The 25015-nt window shown below is 36.5% G+C and overlaps 1 protein-coding gene across 7 annotated transcripts in view; it reads left to right on the top strand.

The window, feature by feature from the left end:
* ADGRB3 (adhesion G protein-coupled receptor B3) overlaps positions 1-23961 on the top strand; it is a 444081-nt gene extending 420120 nt beyond the window's left edge. For 3 of the 7 annotated variants that reach the window (XM_058801295.1, XM_058801296.1, XM_058801293.1), the window contains 6 exons: positions 799-838; positions 3387-4030; positions 4189-4302; positions 13258-13293; positions 21143-21247; positions 23168-23961. In XM_058801295.1, coding sequence (XP_058657278.1) covers positions 799-838; positions 3387-4030; positions 4189-4302; positions 13258-13293; positions 21143-21247; positions 23168-23356 — 1128 coding nt within the window. In that variant the 3' untranslated portion in view covers positions 23357-23961. The remainder of the gene's footprint in view (positions 1-798; positions 839-3386; positions 4031-4188; positions 4303-13257; positions 13294-21142; positions 21248-23167) is intronic. The other 4 variants (XM_058801298.1, XM_058801300.1, XM_058801297.1 and 1 more) reach the window with 2 other exon arrangements.
* The last annotated feature ends 1054 nt before the right edge of the window (positions 23962-25015 follow it).

The following is a 25015-nucleotide window of genomic DNA, read 5'->3' as shown; positions in this document are numbered from 1 at the left end:
AAGAATGCAAGGTACAGCAAGCAGATGCCCTTCAAAATGATGAATCAAAAAAAGAATTTAATGTTTGGACTTCACAAGCAAGAAAGAGATCAGTTTTACTGAACATTTAGCATGGAATAAACTTTTGTGAAAATAAAAAGTCAATAAATTCTCTAACAGAATAGTTTTGTTTAACTAGGAAAAGTGTGCTTTGATTTTGAACTGTTAAAATTCTTCCTTATTCTCACAATTTATTTTTGAATAATGAAATAAATAATAGTTGTTTTCAGGGAGTACAAAAATTTTATATTACTACATTAATAAAAAGAAATGACAGAATTTTTTATAACATAAGCACTTCATTTACACAAATTAATGACGTTTCAAACAGGATGGACTATTTGAATTCACAGTAATTTGTATTGCAGGCTATTTTTCATACTTTTTTTCATTACATTACCATGAAAATCTTCCTTAAAGAAGATCATTTGGTGAGATGTAGAAGTTATTCTTCCATATACCTTAAAAACTATACACTGTATCATTTTATTAAAATTATGTCCTCTACTTCCACCTATTTTATTTTATGTTTTCTGGTCAGGCAGTGTACTTTGAAAACCACCCAGTTGTACTTTAGGAAATTTATAAAGCTCTGCTGTTGTAAAACAATACACTTCACCTTCTCAGCAACGAGAAACAATTTTTAACAGACTATGACCCTGTAAGTAAGACATTTTGGAAGTGCTAGTTGGCAAAAAGGTATTGTGGTTTATTTTTGAATTATTAATGGCTGTTCTGTTTCACTGTTTCTTGTTACAGACTGATTTTGAGAAGGATGTAGACATTGCTTGTCGGTCAGGTAAGAACATTGAGATAGTATTTAGCCAACAAATAGTCTTGTACAAGTTCCTTGTGAAGTGAAAACCAGAAAAATATTGGGGCTTAGCTGTTTGTAGGAAATATTTATTAATTTAAACAAAATAAAATGTGGAAAATTATGTCACTTTGTGAATACATTATTTAATTGTGTTACTAGGGCCATTAACTAGAATTGAGCATTTAGAAAGTAGTCAAAGGTGTGAAAGTCTATTAGAAAGCAAATAGTTGTGGAAAGAAGATAATTCTTAATGCATTAAGCTTTCCTTTCCTGGAACACAAGCAAATGTGAAAACATCATTTTAGTTCAACAACAAAAAAATAGTGTATCTTGACAGCTGTGTATATGAAGGATGCATCAATTTGCATTCATTTTAAAATGGGTATATTTTTTAGGACTCTAAGTAAAATCAACAGTAGTTTAAGCAAATTGAGTTTTATTCCACTTTAATGAGAAAAGTTGCAGGTTTTAAAAATATATTTCAGTAGTGTGATCTTTAATCAGTTGGCTATATTTGTTTCCGTATATTAAAGACAACAAAATTTCACCTATTTATTTACCAACCTTGTTTAAAAAGTGCAGTATAAAATTAATTACTATTTAAACTCTACAGAAATATTTAAATCTAGGAGATATTTCCAAAGGACAGTTTTTCCTAGGGAAACAGTCTTGCCTAAACACCCTCAGTTTTCAATAAAGGGAGAGTGTGTCCTCTCTGTGCGGTGAGTCAGAGCAGAAGCCTGATTTAGCTGTTCTGCATCAGCCACCTAAAGGACACTCTTTCTTCATTGGCTAAATGCAGAGCCAAGAAAGCTGATCTCATTAAGGTGAAGTTTGAGTTTCCAGTCACTCACCTTTAAAAAAGTGCCAATTGAGTTTCTTGCCATATAGACTTAGTTCTTCCCTACAGATCAGTTTTAATATGCACATGTATTTTGAAGGAATCAGGGTAGTGCATTGTAGCACAAATGCCTGTGTGTCACCATCCAATGCAGACAAAAATCCAGCATAGATCCATGTAGTTCCCACTTCTGTGATAACATAGCTCTGCAGTACAGAGGGTCTTGCCAGAGGTGTCCTACAGGAGATTGACTCTGAATGCTGTCATGAACAGGCTTTGCTTGATAAGCATTTGAACTCACTTTCTGATAATGGAAAAATTTAAGGATAGATCATTGTTTGAAGTGTCTGAGCAAGTGTCACTGGAAACAATGAAGCAGACACTGAATTCATGTATATGTGCACCGTTGTTTAGAAGAAAATCATTATTTTCCTAATGGGAAAAAATGAGAGTTAGTTTAGTGTGAGGAAGGAAAGTCAGATGTCTTATGAGCTGCTTGCTATGGAAAAGGCAGTGAACTGACAGGTGGGTACTGGGGGATCTGGGTCATCAGAGCCCTTGGGCAACCAGAATCTATGCAAATGTAAAACCTAGATACTTGAGTCTGTCTTTCTGTCTCAGCCCATGAGCTGGGTTTTGTTGTATAAAATAGCACTGGTGTGAATGAAAATATTTTCAACCAGGACCAGAAAATCCCTGTAGGCAGCTGGAATAAGTCCAGCAATTGGTTACTTTATTTGTTTTCTACCCTTTTTCTTTCATTACAGGTTTTGGATTATAGATGTACTTTTTTATTTTCTTCTTCTTTTTTTTTTTTTGTTTGTTTGTTTTTTGAAAGATGAATAATTATGACTGAATAGCTGCTTTGCTTTTGAAGCCATTCTTCAATGCTTCTGGAAATTTTGAATTTTATAACAGGATTAGTAACTTTTACATGTAAACCTCAACCCCAAAAAAATCATTGAATGTTTCTACAAGTTTGACCAGGAAGGTCTAGGCCTAGAACAGAAGTGGATTATGACTCTGCTGTAAAACATTTTTATATTCTTTATAACCTTTCCAGATACAGTAAAATATTCTTTCTGATACCAATGGAATTTTTTCCCAATGTGGTATTTCTTTTGTCACTTTTATTTAAAACATATTTTAACAGAGAAGAGTTTTTAAAAGTCAGTGAAAAGGAACATTTAGGAGTTTAGGAACATATGCTCATAGTTATAGTCTTATGGTCGGTCATTACAATGGATGACGAAATGATTCTGCCTTACAATCTGTTTGACATTTTCCAGAAGGTTATGTGGAGTTAATAATGACAGTAGGGATGTCATACTGTATTTTTTTGGAAAACTCTTAATGAGTTCCACATGGCAGGCTTGTGCTTAAGCTGTAACTCACCTAAAATCTATAGAAGTCAGTAGGAACAAATGAAGTGGTTTTGATTCATATAAATGACTGAAGTTAGTCAGAGATCAGCATCAGTTATACACAGCAAATTAAGAAAAGAAAAAACCCAAAACCACATAAAAGCTTTTCCAAAAACAATCTTTATAACATGAAAGCTAATAAGTGGATAGAAAATATTTTAGAAGATACACTGGTAAAGAAGCACTGCTAGATAAAGCCACAAGTAAAAGCAGTGTTAGGTTGATATGGTTTCATGCTGTAAGAATCCTCTTCTCTGGCCCACAGTTCTGCATAAAGACATTGGACCTTGCAGAGCAGCCACTATAACAGGAACACTTTCTAGAATTTCACTAAATGATGAAGAGGAGGAAAAGGGACCAAACCCAGAAGGAATGAGCTATTCAACCTTGCCTGGAAACATCATCTCCAAAGTCATCATCCAGCAACCAACAGGTCTCCACATGCCTATGAGTATGAGTGAACTGGCCAATCAGTGCTTGAAAAAAGACAACAGCGAGCTGAGGAGGACTGTGTATTTATGCACTGACGACAATTTGAGAGGTGCAGATATGGACATAGTCCATCCTCAGGAGCGGATGATAGAGAGCGACTACATAGTCATGCCCCGGGGCTCAGTAAATACCCAGCCATCCCTGAAAGATGAAAGCAAAATGAATATAGGCATGGATACCTTGCCTCATGAAAGGCTGCTGCACTACAAAGTTAATCCTGAGTTCAATATGAATCCCTCTGTAATGGACCAATTTAATATCAATTTAGACCAGCATCTTCCCACCCAAGAACATATGCAGAGTTTGCCGTTTGAGCCCCGCACAGCAGTGAAGAATTTCATTGCTTCAGAGCTGGATGACAATGCAGGATTATCAAGAAGTGAAACTGGATCCACAATATCAATGAGCTCTTTAGAGGTCAGTGGTGCATAAACAAATTGCATGCTCTGTTTTTCTAATTTTATGGTAAGACAATAAATTGTGTCTTGTGTCTGAGGGGTGAAGCTAATGTTTTAATTCAGTATAAATTATTGTTTGGGATCATACACTGCTGTTCATATTTCTCTTATTATCAGAAGTGTTTATACCTAGAAAACAAGACTAAAGTTTCAGAGCCAGTCTGTATGAAAAAATATAGTTCTGGAGATTTAACATTCCACACGACTGCCGAGGATTTCATGACCTACCAGGTAAAGTCCACTGGAAAATTCTGTGTTGCTATGAGAAGAAAAACTATTCCTGCAAGATACAAGTGCTAATCATTGGCCCTACCTGCAAGCACATGCAGCTGAAATTATTTGCCATTTTATTGCTGACAATCATATCTGTCTCAGATATGATAGGTCTGATTATGCTCTCATTGGTGTAAATCTCGGATTCTTCCATCCAATAGTTCACCATTTACTGATTTAGTTTTGTTTGCATGTGCATGCAGGCATTGGTACAACTGATGTGTGCAATAGGTACAGGTGGGCTTCGTGTGGAGTATCATAGATTCCAGTCAGATTGCAAAAGTGAACTGAAAAGCCTTTAAAAGGCTTTCAGTTATTACTACAATCTGTCTGTGGGATTTAAGCATTTTCAAACTGAAAGCTGTTGAAATAAATGGTTAAGACCTAAGCATCAAATACTGCCATTCTTATTAAGCCTTTACATGTGAAAGCCAGGAGCGAGCTGGAGTTTATTTCATACTTGGACCTCCTTAAGAACTGGGAATACATTTCACCAGCACGTCAAATGTTGTGAACATGGCATTTTGTGGGACAGAGAAAGACAAATGAGAAAGTTATGGTAATCACTCATTCTCTGAAAGAAGTCACGCATGGAAAAAAATTCTACTTTATTGTGCGAACTTGAAGCCATTAGCTATTACTCCACAGTGTTTAGAACCGTCTGGGTAGGGAAGTAGAGACTGAGCCTTATTTTTCAATTTTTAGATGCAACTGCAGCTGATACTTCATAAATAGTGGCTACTTATAGATGTTTCTTTTAAAATGGAATTGAAGTTTGATGAAAATGAAGTTTTATGAAGAGTTTGGGCGGAAGATCAGAATTTAGATTCTTTTTAAGAGCTTTCTTTACAGGCTTTGAAAGTAAAATGTTTTCTGTGCTGTTTATATTGTGTGTGTACTACAATCAGTTTTTACAAGAGTTGATTTAACTTTAAAATTAATAGAAAATGAAGTGTGCGGATCTGCAAAGAATCAAAAATTATCCATGTTTTGGTTGTTGTTAAAGTGAATATGTATAATCTTGAACGAATTTTCAAAATTATTTCTAGAAGATAGTTTAAGTCCTTGCCCTTTCAGTGCTCAGACAGACAGGCTCTTTCAGAGCAAGTCTGCATTGTTAAAGAAATGACGGCCCTCAGTTCAGGTATATTAGTTAATAGATCTTGGGTGATGCACAGGAGTTCTCAAATTTAATGCAACCCCAGAAGCAGAATAGATAAGGTCAACTTCCAGCAGTATCCTCTCCCAGCTATCTACAATTCCATCTTTCAGATCATTTTTTGTCAGATATAGAGGCTTAAATCCAGTCCAGTTAATATTATACATATGGATATGTGAGGAAGATTCATAATTCTTTGAGAAGATGGACATATTTGCCACCAAACTTCCACTCTAAATAAATTTCTGGTGATGCCTCTTTTCTTCCATTGGTGAGAAAGTTCATCTAGGACCTTAAAAAAAAAAAAAAAAAAGGAGCAGATCTTAGTTAAGTTGTAAAAATTGTGACAATAGTTACTTCAGCATATACAAAATTATAGTTCCTGACACCGCTTTGGAATATAGGCCTGAAAATTGATCAGTATAATGTACTGCTCCTTTAAAGTTATTTTTCTAACTGTATTTGTATCATATTTTAACTTTCTAAGATGGGATGTACACACAGAGTCTCAGTCACCATTCTGTATATCATTTTTACACTCAGGAGGGACTAATAACTATGTAGTAGAAAATGCAGTAAAATATTACAAGATAGTAAATATTTAACTCCTCCTAACTTGGGAAGTATACTAGGTTTAGAAGGCGGTATTTTGGTCCAGAATGACAGTTATATTTGTAAACCTCATGAAACCCAGCAAAATCCCATGTATTAGGAAAAAAGCACAGATATTGTGGCAGGTCAGAAATGAAAGAAACTGTTTTGGCTTTTGTGTCTGCCTTTGTGATCCCGACATTACTGGACGAGGATGTGCTGCACTGAACTGAAGATAGGAGCGTGAAAGAAAATTGTATGTAGAAGAAAATCAGTCTCAAAAAGATTCTGATAAGCAGATCCAGCCAGATAAAGAATGTGATTGTGTTTTTACTATGCAGGTGTGTAAGAAGCAAGGGTTGAGGCAAAGCCCAAAACGTTATTGGCTGGAAGTGACCCACTGGATTAACCTTTGTGGCTGCCTTAAACAAAGTAAAAGTGAGGGGGCAAGGAATTTGGTTTTTGGAAGATTGCAAGACTTTTCAAAAGACAGGGCTTTGTCAGACATTATGGAGCAGCAAAACCTGCAGCAGGACATTCAAGATCACCCTGCCCACCTCTTTCCTGACAGAGCATGACTGGACCAGCTCTAAAGGAGAAGATCCAGAGCAGCAGAAAGCTTCCCCCTCCTATCAGCTTGTAGCAGGAACACAGCTACAATATCAGCACAAAAAACTTATATCCTGACTTCTAACCCTGAAGGGAGGATCCACCAACCCTACCATTAAATATCTAAATGTAGACATTCCCCTTCTGAAATGGAAAAAGTGCTCTTCACATTTGGCTCCCCTATAGAGTCAATTGAGACAAATACCCATTTTTAGGCCGCTTTTAGACATCTGCTCCAGGATGAAGTAAATTACATACCTCAGTGCATGTCTCTTTTCAGATTCCATAGAGAAATCCAGAATGAGTAGTTCAAACACAAGCAACAAGAACGTTGATGCCCTAAATTTAGTCAGATGCATCCTACTGTTTGTCACAAACTTTCTTCTAAAACTTTTTTATCTATTTTTTTTTTCTGAAGGAAATGCTTAGATGTGAACGATTAAATGCTTTACTATGTCTGGAGGAATTTTAGTTTGCAAAAGATAGCTTGAGAATGCCATAATATTTACATACAAGTATTGCCCAGATAAGTATAAATTTAAGGATGTGCAGATTTGCAATGTGCAAATCGGTAATTTTTATTTTATTTGGTATGCACCCAACAGTACTTACGTGATTACAGGCACAGACAGGCATATTAGCACAACACAGAGTTTCTGAGGAGGACTAATCAAACATCTGGTTAATCTCCTGAACATTCCTTATATGCATGGATTAAAACTGGCTTTGCTACCTTGGCATCAAAGTGGCTTGTAGTATGCTCCTTCAGTTCAAAGTGTTTTGATTTTAATGAAGAGAACACTCAATACAGTCTTTTGGAATGGTTTTTGTTTTGAAAATGTACACTGAGTGTTGTGCTCATTAAAATGAAATTACTTTGAAGTGAAGTATTGCATTCCCAGACACTGAGATGCAGAGGAAAGTAAATGTAGAGGAAGAAGCTGATCTGGGAAACATATCTCCAGGAAAAGTAATTAATCTCTTTTTATTGGGCAAAAAAATGGATGAAGAAGTAGATACCTGTGAAGAGACTTGCATTGTTAGCTTTGTGGAAGAATGAACGGTTCTTTGAAAGGAACTGTGGTTAGTGTAGTGTGAGCAGAAATGGAAAAGAGCTGAAAGAAGACAAAGACTATAAAATACTATAAAATTAAAAACATGCAAATACAGGCAATAGAAACATTTATTAAGGAGGGTTGGGGTGAGGAAATGTCATGTACTTTACAAGAATGGGAAGGAAAGGACTTCACAAATTATTTGTCACATAAAGAACTGGAATTCTCTTTCCAGACTCTTATCTTCTTTGTTTTTCTGTCTCAGATTCTGCTGTGAGATTTTTATGTGTATTAAGTTGATTGTGCGACCAAAATAATCCTTCTGTGTTCATTTATGAGAGCTCTTAATACATTCAGTCAACTCTGTGGGTCCTTGGCCAAATCACTGACAGGGGACTTAAGGAAGAAAATACTGCTACAGCTGAGAAAATAAAGGTGTATGTTTAAGATAGTGAAATGCAAAGAAAAATTAAAGATAGGTAAAGAGCAGAAAAAAAATTTAAAAAAAGGTGGGAAATATGGCAGAAATGGAGAAAAAACAAAATTAAGGTATTAGGAAGAATGAGATAAAAACAGCAGGGAAGGAACAAAATCTAAAATAATAATAATAAAATCCCCAAACCAGGAAAAGAAGGAAAAAAATACAAAGTTAAAATAGTCAATTTCATCAATAAAGTACCAGAGCATCAGGCAGGGAAATAAAGCAAAATGTTGTGATTTTTAGATTTATGACATGAGAAGTAAAAAAAAGAGAGAACAAAAATATAGAGATGAACACCACAGGAATTTCTTCTTTATCATGTTTCCACATTGCATATATTTTCAGGCATTCCGTATCTCAGATTTCTATCCCTCCCATTCCTCATTTCATTCTTCAATAAGCTGTGGAGACAGCTCTTGCCAATTTTGTGGCTCTCAGTAAAATGAAGTCTAGCCTGTAACAACCCTCCCTTTCTTTCACTTGAGTGAGTAGGTCCCAGAGTCCTCTGACTTCAGAAATTGATGCAGGTTATTTTCAGGGTATCTTACAGAAGTGGGGGTAGAATCCGGCAGAGTTTGTTGTAGTAACTGAAGATGTGAAGAATTGAAATTTTAATCAGTCTTCTAAAATGCAGCATATATTGCAGACTTTATTTTATCATTGTCTATTTAACAAGTGCTACATTTTCCCTCAAAGCTTTCAGAAACACAAAGCAAGTGGTCTTAGCTGATTGAGTATAAATAAACATGCAGTCTGCCCTATAAAAACAGGGAGCAGCAGGACACAATAATTTGTCAGAATACTTTTAAAGTGAGATCTTTGAATTTATGTTTATGCTGAGTATTGGCATACTAAATTTGCTAGTGTGTTTAAAGACTTAAAATTCCCACATTAAATTCTCTTTTTCATGAAAATTTGCTGCCTTTATGTCTAGCTCATGTTATGAGCTAGTAGCCAACAATCCTCTATTAAAAATCTAGAGTGTTTTTCAGTTATATATACACAAAAGGCATTTAAAATCAAAACGATCTTTATATGTTCCACCTTTATATCTCTTGAGGGCCAAATCAGATTTTTCTTTACTTTTGTTCTGGGAAAAAATCCTCCTCAGGCTAAGATCTTGTATGTCAAATCTTATCTCAGAGCAAATTATAAACTGCTGATAATAGGACTTTATATTAATGGAAGCATGGTTATAAGTCCTCTCTATAATATGGTATCTCTGGTTTCAATTATGCTTTACACAATGAAATATATCTTTAGGAGTATCTGATGTAATTAATCAGATAGTGGTGTAATGCAGAGTGGAATAAGAAGGAAAACAGGCATTTGTCATTTTACAGACATGGAGAGGGATTTCATTAGTCTTTTAGTAGGAGCAGCTCTTTCCTGGTGCCAGCGGATTAGTGTGTGCTGGTGTATGGAAATTATTCTTCGAAATTCTATTTTTGTCCCTCAGCAGAGTTTAAAGTTGTTCTGGAATTATACAGAGAAGCTATACATGATTAGCACAAAGTAAAATTGAAATAAAATAAATTACTACCACAAATCTTTTTACACAGAGTTTTATTTTGGCTCTGGCATGAAGGGTACGGGGTTTTTTTCTACATAAAATGGGTTTTATCAATTAAGGTTAAAGAGCCATAGAAATCAGAGATGGAAAAATTCTTGTCAGGTCATCATTTCTATCAGTGCAAGAACATCTACAATATATTTCTCTAAAACTTAGTCAAACTTCACTTTCAAGACTAGAGTGAAGGACTTCCACTGTTACCCTTAGTAATTATTAATTTTAATTAATTATTAATTAATTAATTCCCTTAGTAGTTTCCATGCAAAACTAATTGCATGGATCTTCAGGTTTTATACACTCCCTTTATTACTGACCCTTGCAGTTCTCCAGCATTTGGGGCTCTTCAGCTTGGAGAACAGATGAGTGAGGAGCGAACAGGAATCTATTATTCATGTCTTATAATATCAAAAAGAGGAACATCAATAAAATGTCAAAGAGATAAACAACCTAATTTCCTTCTTCATGTTTTACATATTTAAACTGTGGAATTCACTACTTCAGCATGTTTTAGATTTCAGAATAAGCTCCTCCCAAGGAAATTCTGAAACTACTGAAGACTTAATGGAAGGTATTGTGGTAGAAATGTGATTTTATACTTGCCCTTCTCTATATCATTTCTGAAATGTCATAGCAGGACCTGGTCAAATACAAAATACTAAATGAGGCAAACCACAGATAATATCCTTTACAGGTTTTTGTTATTTGTATTCTTTTAACATTAATACTCGAGTAAATCTCCAGCCGATTCTTGGGAAAAACCCACCAACTTCCAGTGTAATTTTTGTGTTGCTAAAATAATTCTCAGTTTTGCAGGTGCATAAAGGGAACAGCTTTTTGGAAAGAAACATATTGATGCGACCAGTTCAGCAGCTCATTTGACACAAGGAAATTTCCCCCCTTATTCCACTCAGTTGCCTTTTGTCAGTTTAATGTAGAATGAGCTAGATGGTTGATTTCTGAAAGCATTTAGGTATGTGTGGAAAGCTCCATTTTCATCAGCCAAAAGAGACATAACAAACTTCATATAAGAGGAAAAGAATATATGCAGTCACAATTAATGCAACTGTTTTCATGGCTATTATATATCATACAGAAACTAGAACAATTGAGTAAAATTTCAACTTCCAATTGAGACTAAGTGGAAACTCCTTCATCCTTGTAAGTTTCCTAATGACTTCATGCTTCCCCCTCTCAAAAAATAACACTGCTGTCATTTCAGGACAATGATGTAGCACCCAGGAGGACCTGATCGTGTACCTAGTGCTGTCAGTGACAATATTGCAAATAACTTTCCATGGTTCAGGATCACATTCATAATCAGCATCCTTTGGTTTTCAAACCTTGCAGAACTTTTCTGCTCCTGTGGCAGTTACACACATTTTATGTTTTATGCTCAGGCAGCGCTTGTACTGTATTTCATTGTATGCAGCCATGCAAAAAATGTGAAACACAAGCTCAGAACAGATGTTCCTTACTATATAAGTTTAAAATAAATGCTTTTGTGATAGGTTCTTGTTGAGCCCTGGAAAAATCCTCACTGAGAAAAACCTGTGCTATATGACCTGTTTAGTTATAACTGGTGTGAACTAACAGCTGAATTGCAATACTTGCCTCTCTCTTACATTAGCACAACTGAATATTTTGCAATCTGTTAGTTATATATTTTCACCATGTAAACAGTGATAGAGCTGTCTGGGTGCAAATCCAGCTATGCCAGGAATATTTTCACTGGAGTCAAGCGCACAAAGCAATATACAAAAGTTTCAATTTTACAAATCACAGTACCTAGCCAACTGAACTTTTTTTTCCTAAATTTGCTATATTTTTACTTAGGATTCATTGGTATCAGGTTTTGAACTGAACTCTAACTTAAAAATAGCTTTTTAAAATATGTTTCAAAGTTACTTCTGTAAATATCACTGCATTATCTGTTGTACGTTTCTTATTTTGTAGCCATTAAGCCTTTTCAATGGTAGATGTGGTCTAATTGTACCTTAAAAGTAGATCATTCCTCATCACAAATGCATAGATTCTCTTTAAATTAGGCCTTGATGATTAAAGATAGCTTCTCCAAAGCTTGTTTTGTTGGTTGTTTTAACTTAGACTGTTCTTTTATAGAGCCTCAGAACCCTTTAGGTATCAGAGTGTCTACAGTTTTGCAGTAATATTCCTTATATTATTGTGGAATGGAGCATTAAAATTTCACTACAAAACCAGACAATATGTCACAAAGTGGTATAATCAAGGGCTCAGAGACCAAATATCTTCCACTTTTTACAGCCAGAAGACTTGTAAAATCATTCCTTTCAATTTCAGGAGAACAAAGCAGCTTACTAAAACCTGCAGGTTTGTTAAACCAGATAAAATCAAAATCAGGAAGATTCTTCCTCTTGACCTAGTGAGTTTGATTCTTCTTCATTGAAGAAATTAAATGCAGTGTGAAAAGGTTCCTTCACTGTGACTTAAAGCCATCATACCCTCTCATAAAAATTAGGATTAAGCTTCAAAGCAAATCTTTTTGGGTTTGGGAGTACTTTTTTCTTCTTTAACCCTCCTTCCTGAAGACAAATGTATCTTTTTTCTCATTCTCAATTTTTTTGCATTCTTTTCAGCTCTCACAACCTAGCTTCTTCTTTCTACATCTCTTTAATCTATTGCAAGCCATTTAATTTCCAACTTTAAAAGAAAAAAAATATTTTTATCCCTTCTCTATAATATTTCTGCTTCTTTTTGATATAATTTGACTTTGTAATTGATTTCTTTTTGGATCTAAAAAATTCTGTGCTAAATTATTTGTAACATGTCTAAGCAATCACATTCTGTTGCATTTTATACAAGTGATTACTTCACTAGTAAATCATTCTTGCTTTATATCAGATGCTTTGAATCAGATTTGTCATAAGTTTAAAACAAAGTCATTGCTTTCTCCATTCAGATTGCCATTGCAAACAAACAAGCTGAAGCTGTGGCTTCGGCTTGGTTTTGCTGTCATTTATTCCATTAAAATCAATGGAGTTGTACCAATGTAAGCCTGATGTAGGAACGAATCAATTTCTGTAAACCTATAAAAAGTCTAAATCATAGATATGTATAGCTACCTGTGTAAAAATGTATAAATATGATGATAATTTTCAAATATCACAGAAAATATAGAAATACTTTATACACCAACAGGTTCAATTGCATGCAAATAACATGCACATTATGCATCCCACTGAAATGCATTCTGGTTTATTTCAGAGAAAATATGATGATACTGGTCTAATAAACTATGCAAAGTCACACATTACTCTTAAATTATCAAGATAAAAATCTCTATCTTCTTACAAAATAACTAATACATACCTAATAGGAAAAAAAGAATGTTATTTAGACTCATTAATATGATTTGAATAGTCCCCTTGTTAATAAAACCTCTTTTTTCTTTTTTTTTACTGCTTAATAGAGAAGAAAATCACGTTATTCGGACCTTGACTTTGAAGTAAGTTTTACTGAATTATTCCTGAATATTAAAAGTATTTTCCTAAAAGTAAATGTGAAGTGTTCATTTTAGCAGATTTTAGCCTTCTGGCCTAGTAAATGTGATAGGGTTGTTCAATTGGTACTGTACAGAACATGATGAACAATTCATAAAACTACTTTGGTGCAACTTGTTTGCAAAATATTCTGAGATCAGACTGTCATATTGCAATATTAACCATCATGATTTCAGTTTTTAAATTCTTTGCCTTTTCATTTTCATCTGGGTTTGGTTTTTTTGATTTTTTTTTTCTCTTTTTTTTGGCTGGCTATCTACTTACTGGAACAGTGTGACACTCTTATAGGACAGGCTAAATCACAGCAGAAGTTTGCTTTGCTCAAGAGATTTTCAATAATTTCTCTTTCTTCAATACTACTTTACTGAAATATGACTTTCACATCCAAGTAGTGATTATGGATGTGTCAAATTTTGAATTACATAGTGCTGCAGGTGTCAAAGCTTATGGATCCCATGCTATATAAAAAATTAAGTTCATGTAAGGTTCTTTAGGTTGGATATGCATAATTTCTAACTTAGATCCTGTCAAGTGAGAAGGCTTAGTTGTGTTCATTAATGACCATTTTGTTCTCAGTCAATACAATTAAGTCTCTTAGAGATTTGTTTGAAGTTTTTCTCTCTCATTTCTACCAGAAGGAATACAGCAGTTAGTTTTCAAGGGGCTGTTCATAATTTGAGGTTTTCACATAGGTTGTCTATTCATAGAGGTATTTTGATATAATACATTTTGTGTGTCTCCAAAGAAACTGAACAATTATATTTGCATAGAACCTGCAGATTGTGGGCTAAAATTTGAAAGCCTGTGATCAGCTCATATCAACCATAGCTCAAAAACTCCCCTGTTTGCAAGTACCCTAAATATGCTTTAGGATAAATGCATAGAAAGGAAGAAGAAATACATGAAACAATAACAAAATTCTGATGAGCAAGCAACTCTAAATTCAGTCAGAAGTTTTATAACTGTAGTGATATAAAGAATTCAAAGTTTTAGTGGTTTTGTCATTGAAAAGTAGAAATATTACAATGAGAGTGTTCTCGGTGGCAACAGTTACTAAAACATTCTTCCTGTCACTCAGGAACATAATCCAGCACCAAATAAACACCCACAATGCCTACACATTTCTCTCAAGAAACAGGATTCCTCATTACATAATTTCTCTTGCCTCCATGGTTTCACAGACTCACAGAATGGGTCATTTTGGAAGCGACCACAGAATGGGTCATGTGGTCCAACCTCACTGCTCCGGCAGGGTCATCCTAGAGCACATGGCACAGGATTGTGTCCAGATGATTATTGAATAGCTCTAGTGAGGGAGACTCCACATCTCTGGGCAGTCTGTGCCAGTGCAAAGTCACCTGCACAACAAAGAAATTCTTCCTCATATTCAGGAACTTCCTGTGCATCAGTTTCTGCCCTTTACCTCTTGACCTGTTGCTTGGCACCGCTGGGAAGAGCCTGGAAACCTCAACACCACTTTTTAGATACTGATGGACAGGGATAAGGTCCACTCTCAGTTGTCTGTTTTCAAGGCTGATCAGGCCCAATTCCCTCAATCTTTTCTCAAAAGGTAGATGCTTCAATCCCTTAATCATCTTTGTTGCCCTCCCCTGGAATTGCTCCAGGAGCTCCATGTCCTTCTTCTACTGAGGAGCCCAGAACCGGACTCAGAACTCCAAATGTGGCCTCAGCAGGGCTGAGTAGAGGAGCAGGATCACATCCCTAGACCTGCTGGCAATGCTCTCCTAATGCACCCCAGACACCATTGGCCTTCTTGGCCACAAGGGCACTGCTGGCTCGTGGAGAGCTTGTTATCCATGGTTCTTCTTCCATGTTGTCCATGGACACCCAGGTTCTTCTCTGCAGAGCTGCTTTCCAGCAGGTCAGCACCCAGCCGTTCCTGGTGCAGGGGATTATTCTTCTCCAGGTGCAGGATCCTGCACTTTCCTCTGTTGAGTTTCAGACAGTTCTCTGCTCACCCCTCCAACGTGTCCTGGTCCTTCTGAAGGGCTGCACAGCCCTCTGGGGCACCAGCCATTTCTCCCAGCTGTGTGTTGTTGTTTATTTACACCTTTTTCTTAACTTGTTTGCAGTATTGCTGTTCCATGGCCTGGCATTTTTAGGATTACTGTTAAAATGCAGGAAAATACTTTTTTTGTAAAAAGGAAAGGATGGGGCCACTGGGAGTGAGTGCTGAGGAACTGAGAGCATCAGCAATACTGTGCCAGTTGCTACTATGTTTTACAAGTATTGATGCAGACTAACCCCATCTCACCCCCAGCTTTATGATTTTTCTGATTAAGTCTGTGGACTTTTCTGTATACTTACACATAGCACGACTGTCTAAGGTAAAATAAAATTAAAAAGCCAAAAAATGTTGAAATAATGTGGTGTGGCCAAAATGCTGCTCTTTGGATCCCCCAAAGCAGCTTGACTGCAAAATGGAATACAGTCTGGAGGTAAGATCAAGCCAAAGGGATTGAACATTCTACTTAAATGTTTAACACTTTCTCTGCTTTGTCTGTGACCAGTGCCAGCTGGCACTCTCTGAGACAGCGCCCTTCCATATTTCTGAGGATTCCAAATCATAAAATGACATGGGTGTGGTTCTAAAGATAACAAACGTTAAGTATGCAGTGTGGACAAGTTTGGCTACTTCTGTCCTTTTCCTTTTAACACTCCCTCTGCAGTCTCTACACCCTTAACCTTTCACATGTGTCTCTATACACATTCTATACACAAATACTCCAGCTATGTCAATCTTAACAAATTAGACATTTGAGGGAATATTCTTTGGTGCCAAAAATGCCAGCTTTTAAATGGATTAGTTTTTAGAAAGACTGTCGCTATTTTCATCTAGACCACCCTTGTCTCTCCAAGAAACTCTTGAGTGTCATTAAGGAACTCAGTTCAATCTGGGTACCATTCACAACAGACAATTTGCTTTTAGACTAAGAGAATTTAATAGAGTTTAGAGTATTCATGGAGACCATTCCCTGTTAGATGTTGCCAGAGAATAGTTTTGGACATGTTTGACTTATTACTATATACTTACTCATGATTTCATATTTAAAATATAAAAGAAAATAAGATTATTCTAGTGGCTTCAAATGGAACATTCACCTTCATATAAATAATTTGAAACAAAAACAATAAAAATACATTTAAAAATACATGAGAAAGTCCATTTTTCTCCAAGACCCACAGAAGAACACAAAGCCACCTGCTATGCAATATGAACACGACAAGACTAAGAACAGGGCTTAGTCTATACATAATAGTTTCTGCTACATAATATACTGTCCACAGTTAGAATTTGTAAAACACTGACTAATCTAGTTGAACTTTGAAGTTTGCTAAATGAACAGTCAACATAAAAAAACTTTACAGCTCTTTTCTTGCTATTAATAAAGATAAGTTTGGACTCATTCATGCAGTCTGGTGTCCAAAACATGAGCAAAATTATTGGTCTGGACATTTTGGATCGTCTCTGCCACAGGCTGTGGTAACCCCAGCTAAGTGCCCTCCAACTCCTGTCATTTTTTCTCTACAGCTGGACAGGTAGCTTTTTCATTAAGTCTCAGCACTAACAGTTAGCTGTCAGATCAAATAAAACTCATTCTAATTATGTTGAACAGAAATACAGATGCTGTAGAAATTCCCGGGAGGGCTTTATAATAGGTGAACGCTGGCAGTTACAAAAACATACCGGAGAGCTAAACAGTACTATTGGCATGCATTTTAGGATTCAAGATCACAATTACCTTTACATTCTATGAGAGACTCTGACTTTTGGATTTCCCCAGTCACCCCACTCTCTCATTTTTATCAGCCATTCATTGGATTATTCTGTTAACAACATTTATGCCAAATAATTCAGAAAATGCCTTATTACCTTGATTGCCAGGAGTCAAGGCATCTCTAGCTCTGAGAGAGAACAAGGGTACACAGAACAAGTGTGAATACTAGACTGTCTTCTTTCCTTTCCACAGATCAGTAGACTTGCACCAACAATAATGTTAAATTGAACACTGCTTGCTGGAGCTGCATTCTTTCAGAATTTCATCTGCCATAGCTATTTATTGTAATGCTACTATAACTCACAAAAGCTTAAAATCATTCTCTTACTAACCTGAAGACATCTCTTTAAGGCAAAAGTAAAAAATAAATATGCCTGCAGGTAAAAATTATTTCCTGCTCCCAAGTTCGGCAACTGATCATACCTAAAACATCTTGAAACAGCAGCATGTTTCCATTAGAGGTCTGGGAAGGCATTCCCCCATCTGTTCTTTCTACTTAGCTGCTTTGTAAAACATTTGAGAGACCATTTTTAACTGCAACAATGTAGAAAATCTCCAAGGCAAATTAAATTACCATGGTATTGGTGATGATGATGATGATGATGATATTGGTATTTATGAGATTGACCACAAATCATAGGATCTGTGACTAGCTTAGGTTGAAAGGGGCCTTAAACATCATCTGGAGCCAAGCCTGAGCCGCTGGCAGGAACACCTTCCACTGAACCAGGCTGAGCCTCATCCAACCCAGCCTTTAACACTTGCAGTAATGGGGGATCCACAACTTCTCTGGCTACCTGTTCCAGTGTCCCATCACCTTCATCATAAAAGTCTTTTTTCTATATCTAATCTATGCCTACCCTCTTTCAGCTTAAAGCCATCACCACTTACCCTGTCTCTATATGTTCTTGTAAAAAGTCCTCCAGCTTTCTTGCAGGCCCCCCTCAGGTACTGCAAGGCTGCTGTACAATCTCTCCAAAGCCTTCTCATCTCTGTTAGAGATGAACAGCCCGATTCTCTCAGTCTGACTGCATAGGAGAGATCCTCCAGCCCTCTGATCATCTTTGTCACCCTCCACTACGCTCACTCCAACATGAACCTTTTGTTGGGAACCCCAGAGCTGAATACAGTACTGCAGGTGGGGTGTCATTAAATATTCATGAGTATATTTGTCTTCAGTTAGAGTTCAGCTAAAGCCCTATCAAAAATAAAAAGGGAGCTGGTTACAGAGTTATGTTCTAAGTTCTCCCTATCTTGCTGACAGCCATCCACACTCTGAATCCTTTTCTGTGAGTAGGTGATCATCAGAGCAAGGCATAGACTCTTTAAAACACACACTCTATCTGACTAAAGAGTAGAAATGTGGAAGGGGTGTCAGTTCAGCTTGACCCCCTTTAGGGTGTGGGGCACAGGATTTATGGAACCTTCAGGAGACACCACAAGAGGATGTGTGTCTGCAGCGTGGTGGCTGACTCTGGTGCTTCTGGCAGGGATGCAGCATCAATGGGCATCTGTGCAGCTGCACCTAAAGAAAAAAGGGCAGCACAAGTTCATTTTCCATCCTTTTCAGATCCTGATGCTAGTCATCCTAGTATTAGTAGTCAAGACCTCCAGCTTTGTATTGTTAAAACTTAGTATTTCTAAGGTTAATAACCTGGTGTTGTCCACATTGCTCATTTAATAGAGAAAACAAGAATAACATGGTACAAATACTTTGTAGGTTATTTTCTCATAGAAGAGAAAGAGTTACCCAACCAAGCATATTTTCTAGAAAGGAGATAAGATGGTGCTTTCTAACCAAAAATTTTTTTAAAGTCTAGAAATTGAGACTTAAAGTTGGAAATTTAAGTTGCTGCACCTTCAGTTCACATTGTTCTTTATAAGCAATAGGGAGGGAGTGGGTATCAGTGGGTAGGAATTATGGAATGGAAGCCAGGAAAACACAAAGTAACCAAAAGATCCATGGGTACATGTTCATACCAGTCATGCTGCTATAAAGAATAAAATGTAAAGATTTTTTTTTCTGGCAGAGTTCCCAGTGCAAGTATTTTATTTCTCCTCCCACCTGCTTCTCCTCAGGAATAATGTAATGAACTGAGTAAGACATTTGCATTATTCATGTTTGCTGTTTAATGACATCTTGGGTCCATGATTAAGGAAAAGATACCAGAAAGTAGCTTTCTCTATATTCCCAGCTTTCTACTAAAAAGTTTCCAAATGGAGATACTTGTTTCACAGCCTTATGTTATTTCCTGCTTTTAGAGCTAGTATTTTAACCCACCAAAACTGTTTTATTCACATGACCATGTCTCCTTTTTAAAACCAATGATAATATTTGAGGTAGAACCCTTTTTTTTTAAATTTTATGTATATGAAAATTGCTAAATACTCTTGTCTACCATAGCAGCAATATCTGAAAAGAATCCCTAGGAAGTCACTTATGTAAAACTCCCCTCATAAATTTTGTTAGCTATGTCTCGTTAAATTACCTTTTGCAAGGAGTTTGTTACCAAATACTGCAAAAGGTTTTCTCTTATTCACCCCACAACTCAAGTTAATAGGTCTTTAATTGCTGATGTCTCATGTCTCTTTGTGAGACATATTGCCAAACTCCTTTCCTCAGAAGTGAACAACTTCTCAAGCTACTGTGTGGCTGTATTAAAAGTTAATAAAGATATTAGAGCACAGCAGTAGAAATTCCTGGCCAAAAGAGCAGACGCATTTCAGGAAATCTCTAAAGACATAATGCAAATGAAGGGCAAAGTTGGCATTGATAAAGGAATATTGAGAGTCAGCTGTTGCCACTCCATTTTAAAAGGTACTAACCTAGGCTTGGCAGGGGTGTTACTTGGTGGAAAAGGTCACACTCAAGCACCACATACATAAGTTTTCAGGGTTTCACTCACAACTCCAGGGAAAATCAGGCTTGACACAAAGTCAGGACTTGCACAAAGGCCTGTGTCCTGCACCTTGTCTGCCAGCACTCCTGGCTGCCGCCCTGGCTGTAATTCAAGTCCAAGCAGTTACAGAGCTTAAGAAAAGCAAAGCCAAGCCCATCCACTGTTGGGCTGAGGTGAAGCATCCTCAGAGCCTCCCATCCCCAGACCACTGAACCATGAGACTGGTCAAACAGCAAGCAGCCTTCAGCTTGGCTCCAGAGGCTGCTCTGAATCCATTACTGAGCATGAATTCCCTTTGAAAACAGCTCTGATGAGCATAGCTCACAATCTAGCCTTGAAAACAGGCTTCACTCTCCAAGTAGCTGCCCAGGCAGGAACATGGCTGAGGCCTGTGCACTGAGGTGTGCATTGTGGGGGCTCTTTGGGGTCACCCCTCTTCCACAGGAATGCCAGTATTCGAATGCAATAATTTATTTTGTCCACGAAATAAGAAAGCAAGTAAAATTGAAAAAATGTGCCTACTTTTCTTAATATGAATGCGATTTCAACTGCATTTTATGATGATTTGAATGACAAGAAGATGTCTAATTAAAAAGACATAACATTTGGGGGGTTTCCATTTTGAGCCAAGATTTGAGTTCAGCATTCTCATAAAAATTATTCCAACAGGGGCCATTTAAAAATGCTGTTGCTTTCCTATAGAAATTAAAATTTAAGTATCTATGCTGAAAATAGAAGTTCTAGAAAATATTCTTGATATTTGAGAAAAACATTCTTCTGAGAAATTGCCATTACTTTCAAGAAACTTCCAACCTGACATTAATGGCCTCAAATTTCAACAACTTAATAAACATAGGGTTAAAACAGTCTCTTGTACACAGGAGGAGCATTAAACACAGCAGAGAGAATGGCCAGGGCAATTCACTTCCATTGGTCAAATCTATAGGGAAAAGATGACCCTGCCAAATTCAATTTACTTTATTATGTTGGAAAAAGTAATGCTTCTCTTAAAAAAAAAAAAACAATGCAAAGAAACGCAAAACAAAACAACCAGATTCAATTATATATATAAGCAAGTATATTCCATTTTGCAGAAGGTCATGCATACAAGAAAGAGGCATATGGAATTGTTTCAAGAGTTAAATCAGAAATTTCAGACTCTGGACAGATTTCGGGATGTACCAAAATCAGGCAGTATGGTAAGTGTCCTTCTATTATATTTAAAATATGGTGGATCCTAAACAACAGTGAAACAAGAGCCTTTTGAGTCCAGTGCATTTCCCAAGAAGACCTCACCTTTAGGTACCTCAGAAATGAGGACCAGAGCAATTTTCAGTAATCCAGCCTATGACAAGACTCGTTGCATTCTACAATTAGACCACAACTAACTCACTAACGTCATTATAGATGACAAGTAATTGAGCTGCAGGGAATGCATTTCAAATCTGTATGTGCCTGCTGTGTCTCAGGGCCTTTATACAGAGAAAGCAGCTCACTGATATAATTTGACCAATAAGGCTTTTCATGTAGCTAGGCAAGGGGATAATAAATTAGATACTACAAACAAGTCCAGATGGGTTTACCTGTACATGCAATTGTCCAGAAAGCACACAAGATTTCTGTAATGCCATGTCTTTTCCAAAGCAGATTTATAAATATTTACCATGGGAAAAGCAAAAATTAAATCATCCTGAGTGGAGGCTGCTATCATCATAATTCAAATTTATACACACACACTCATACACACATGCATAACACTCTGACTACAACTGATAATGAGAGCAAGGAAGTGGTTGATTCTACCTAATTAAAACAGCTCATTTAGTCTGACATATTTTTATCAGTAATATTTTGATTAGTAATAATTTTTATATAATTTTATAATGTGAAACTTGCATATTAAATGGAACTGAGCTAGAATCATTGTATTCTATAACTTTTTCAGAAGAGCTGCTTTCAGACATGAAGAAGAGGTATTAAGCAGATGTGAGGCCAATGGATTTACATCTTTTACATCATCTTAATCCAGCAGAAATTTAGCCCTGATTCTTTGATGAACCTTTATCTGTGATATGTGTTATTTTGTATCAAGTTCTCACTCACTCCTCCTTTTGAGATCAGCTGACATGAAATGTTTTCATTTGTCTCCCTACTTGAGATTTGCTATTCACATAAAGCTTGAATTAATTCAAAATCTCAAAGGGAATCTCAGTGGAAGAGTTGTGTTTACTCTGTTTCATATTGGTGCTGTGCTTTTGAAAAGTCTGCTAATAAAAGCTGCCTAGAGGAATGGTCTGTTTGTGAGACAGTCAGAGAGTGATCCAGGTACCTAAATATAGGCATCTCAGGCTATTTTAGACAGAGGTCTTGGTTTACATCACAGTACAGGCAGCAATGATACAGGGCTCAAAGGAGACCTGCAACTCTCGTGAAAGATAGTTGGAGATCAAGCAGAAAGTTCAAAGGCATCTTAGATGGTGCAAAAATACTGGATTTTAGCAACTAAATCCCACCCATCACATTACTGCAGAAATCTCTAATTAAATTGGTCCATCAAGTCTTTTACCTTATAAAAGGTAGCATTAAAAAAAAAAATTAAAAATCATTCAGTAGAAAATAACCACCTTTCAGTCTGTTAATCCCAATATACATGAGCTCATCCACCTGCAAGGCAAGGTGGCTCTCACAGCATTTTCAAGGTTTCTGTCATTTTGCCATGCACCTGCCACAATTTAAAATCCAGCTGGCAGTCTCTGTTTCAATCCACTCCATATTTCAAGCCACAAACTCTTCTCTGTTACCTTCCTTTCTCTTCTCCCTCTTTTCTCCCACTCTTAGAAAGATGTCTATTGGTACTGGATCTCTCAGCCCATTCCTCTCACATTGGTTCTTGTGAAAGAAAGGGCTTAGCTGGCAGCTCAGGTGAGGAGCCTGCCAAAGTGCTGATTGTTCACAGAGAAAGTCGCAGCGGTGCCGAGCACCCGCCAGCCTGGCTCCCTGCAAAGCCATTTCCCCTCTCCAGCTTCTGTGTCTCATGAGAGCACGTCAGCAATCAGCCTTATAAATGGAAACTGCATTATTTCATCCTTGATTTTAATTCTTCTTTCTTTGGTCTTCAGGAGAACTCAGGACCCAGCAAGGCTCCATGGGACAGTTTCAAAACCACAGGTGACTACCAACACTATACAACGATAAATGTATTAGACACAGAGGCAAAAGATGCTTTAGAACTCAGACCAGCAGAATGGGAGAAGTGTCTGAACTTGCCTTTAGACGTGCAAGAAGGTGACTTTCAAACAGAAGTTTAACAAAAGTGAACTGAACAAAACAGAAACAAAGTAAAAATAATTCATTGCACTGACAGTAAAAAGACTTTGGGAATCCTGACAATCCTGACACTCCTGTCTGAACATTGCAACTCCTTTATGTCAGGCTCTTCCTGTGCCAAATGTCAGTGATTTCTTTCGTACAGTTTATTCCCACTAGTGCGGCTAGTGGAGAACCAGGTGTACAATTCTTACCATCGTGTGTTGTAAGTACCCGTGGAATGGATTTGTAAGGTAATCTTTATAGATAAACCTCAAGCAACGATTCATGTTGTAACAGCTTCATCTGGTTTAGTTTTCAAAAAACTTCACCATGAAGCACAATGTATATATTTATGCAGTTTTTAAAGTTTATAACAGTCTGTTTGGCCATTACTACACTTTTTACTTTATAATATAAAAGCAAAGTTTTTGTCATTAAATGAATGTCTGTTGAGCTACATTCTTCATTGCTTTAAATGCAATAAAGTAATAATCTCACTTTTATATGAATAATATATTTCACATCTTTATTATTGCAGTTTTCTCTGGAAAGCTCAGAATAGCTTTCTCTGCTGCAGCTGTGTATAAAATATTTAAAATGTTGTATGGTGTAAATAAACCTTTGTCTACATATCAGTTTCCTAGTGCACTTTATTCCATATTGTTTCTCTTAAATTTGAATATTTATACAATTTTCTATAAAACACAAGTATTGAATATGTATTTGCAGTTTTAATAGCATGTTGTATGTAGCTTCTGCAAAACGTTTCTAAATCATATTAGTAGGCTTGTAGCCATTCTGCATTTTCTTAGGGGGTTTTTTCCAACAATGTACCATATAAATTGGACTTGTCTGAATACTATTACAATTTTTCTGCTTTATTAGAATTTTTGTCTAGTTGTAGAAAGACAAATAATTGAAAATAAGTTAAGTTTCAATGCACAGCACCCAAAAAAACCACTGACTTATAATCTTGTGCATGCTCTTCTTGCTGTATAACAAAAAATTATCTCAATATAAAAAAGTTCCTAAGTATTTTAGATTAAAAAAAAAAAAAACAAACCAATGAACCAAACCCCAAAAAATTAGTCAGTTTCATCATAAATCACAAGCAGAATATGATTATTCTTTGTATTGAAAATACAGTTAAATTATTAGGAATAGGAGGATTAAATCTCCTTTTCCATGCATAGAATCAAAACCAGATCTTCAAAAATCTCACCTACAACATAGCTGTGGGGTACAGAGATGGAAGGATATCTCAAATCTTCAGATGTAAGAGTTCTAGAAAAAAGTTTTAAAAACTATTTTGTTCCTGCTCTATGAAAGTGAATATGCTGCAGCCTACTAGCTGGAGAGATCTTAGAGAGGAAGAAAACATGACCACCAATCTGCTTAGGAAAAGAAAAGATAAGAATAGAGGCGTGTCAGTGAGAACTTAACCCAGAGAGTTGGAAGAGGAAGATCAGCATCCATCTGTTAAGAGAAAAGTACTTAGGATCAACCTTAGGACCAATCTTCAGAAACTGTTTCAGTTTGGCAATTTTTTCTTCAGGCCATAAGGTATTTTTAAGCCACAAAAGGGAGCCTGACTTGGTCTGCTTTGAGTGAGCACGTCATGCTGAATGAAGACTTTTCTGATCTAATGCCTGAGGGTC

Source organism: Ammospiza caudacuta, chromosome 3, assembly GCF_027887145.1.
Source record: "Ammospiza caudacuta isolate bAmmCau1 chromosome 3, bAmmCau1.pri, whole genome shotgun sequence".
Lineage (NCBI taxonomy): Eukaryota > Metazoa > Chordata > Aves > Passeriformes > Passerellidae > Ammospiza > Ammospiza caudacuta.
This window is presented reverse-complemented; position numbering and strand designations above follow the sequence as displayed.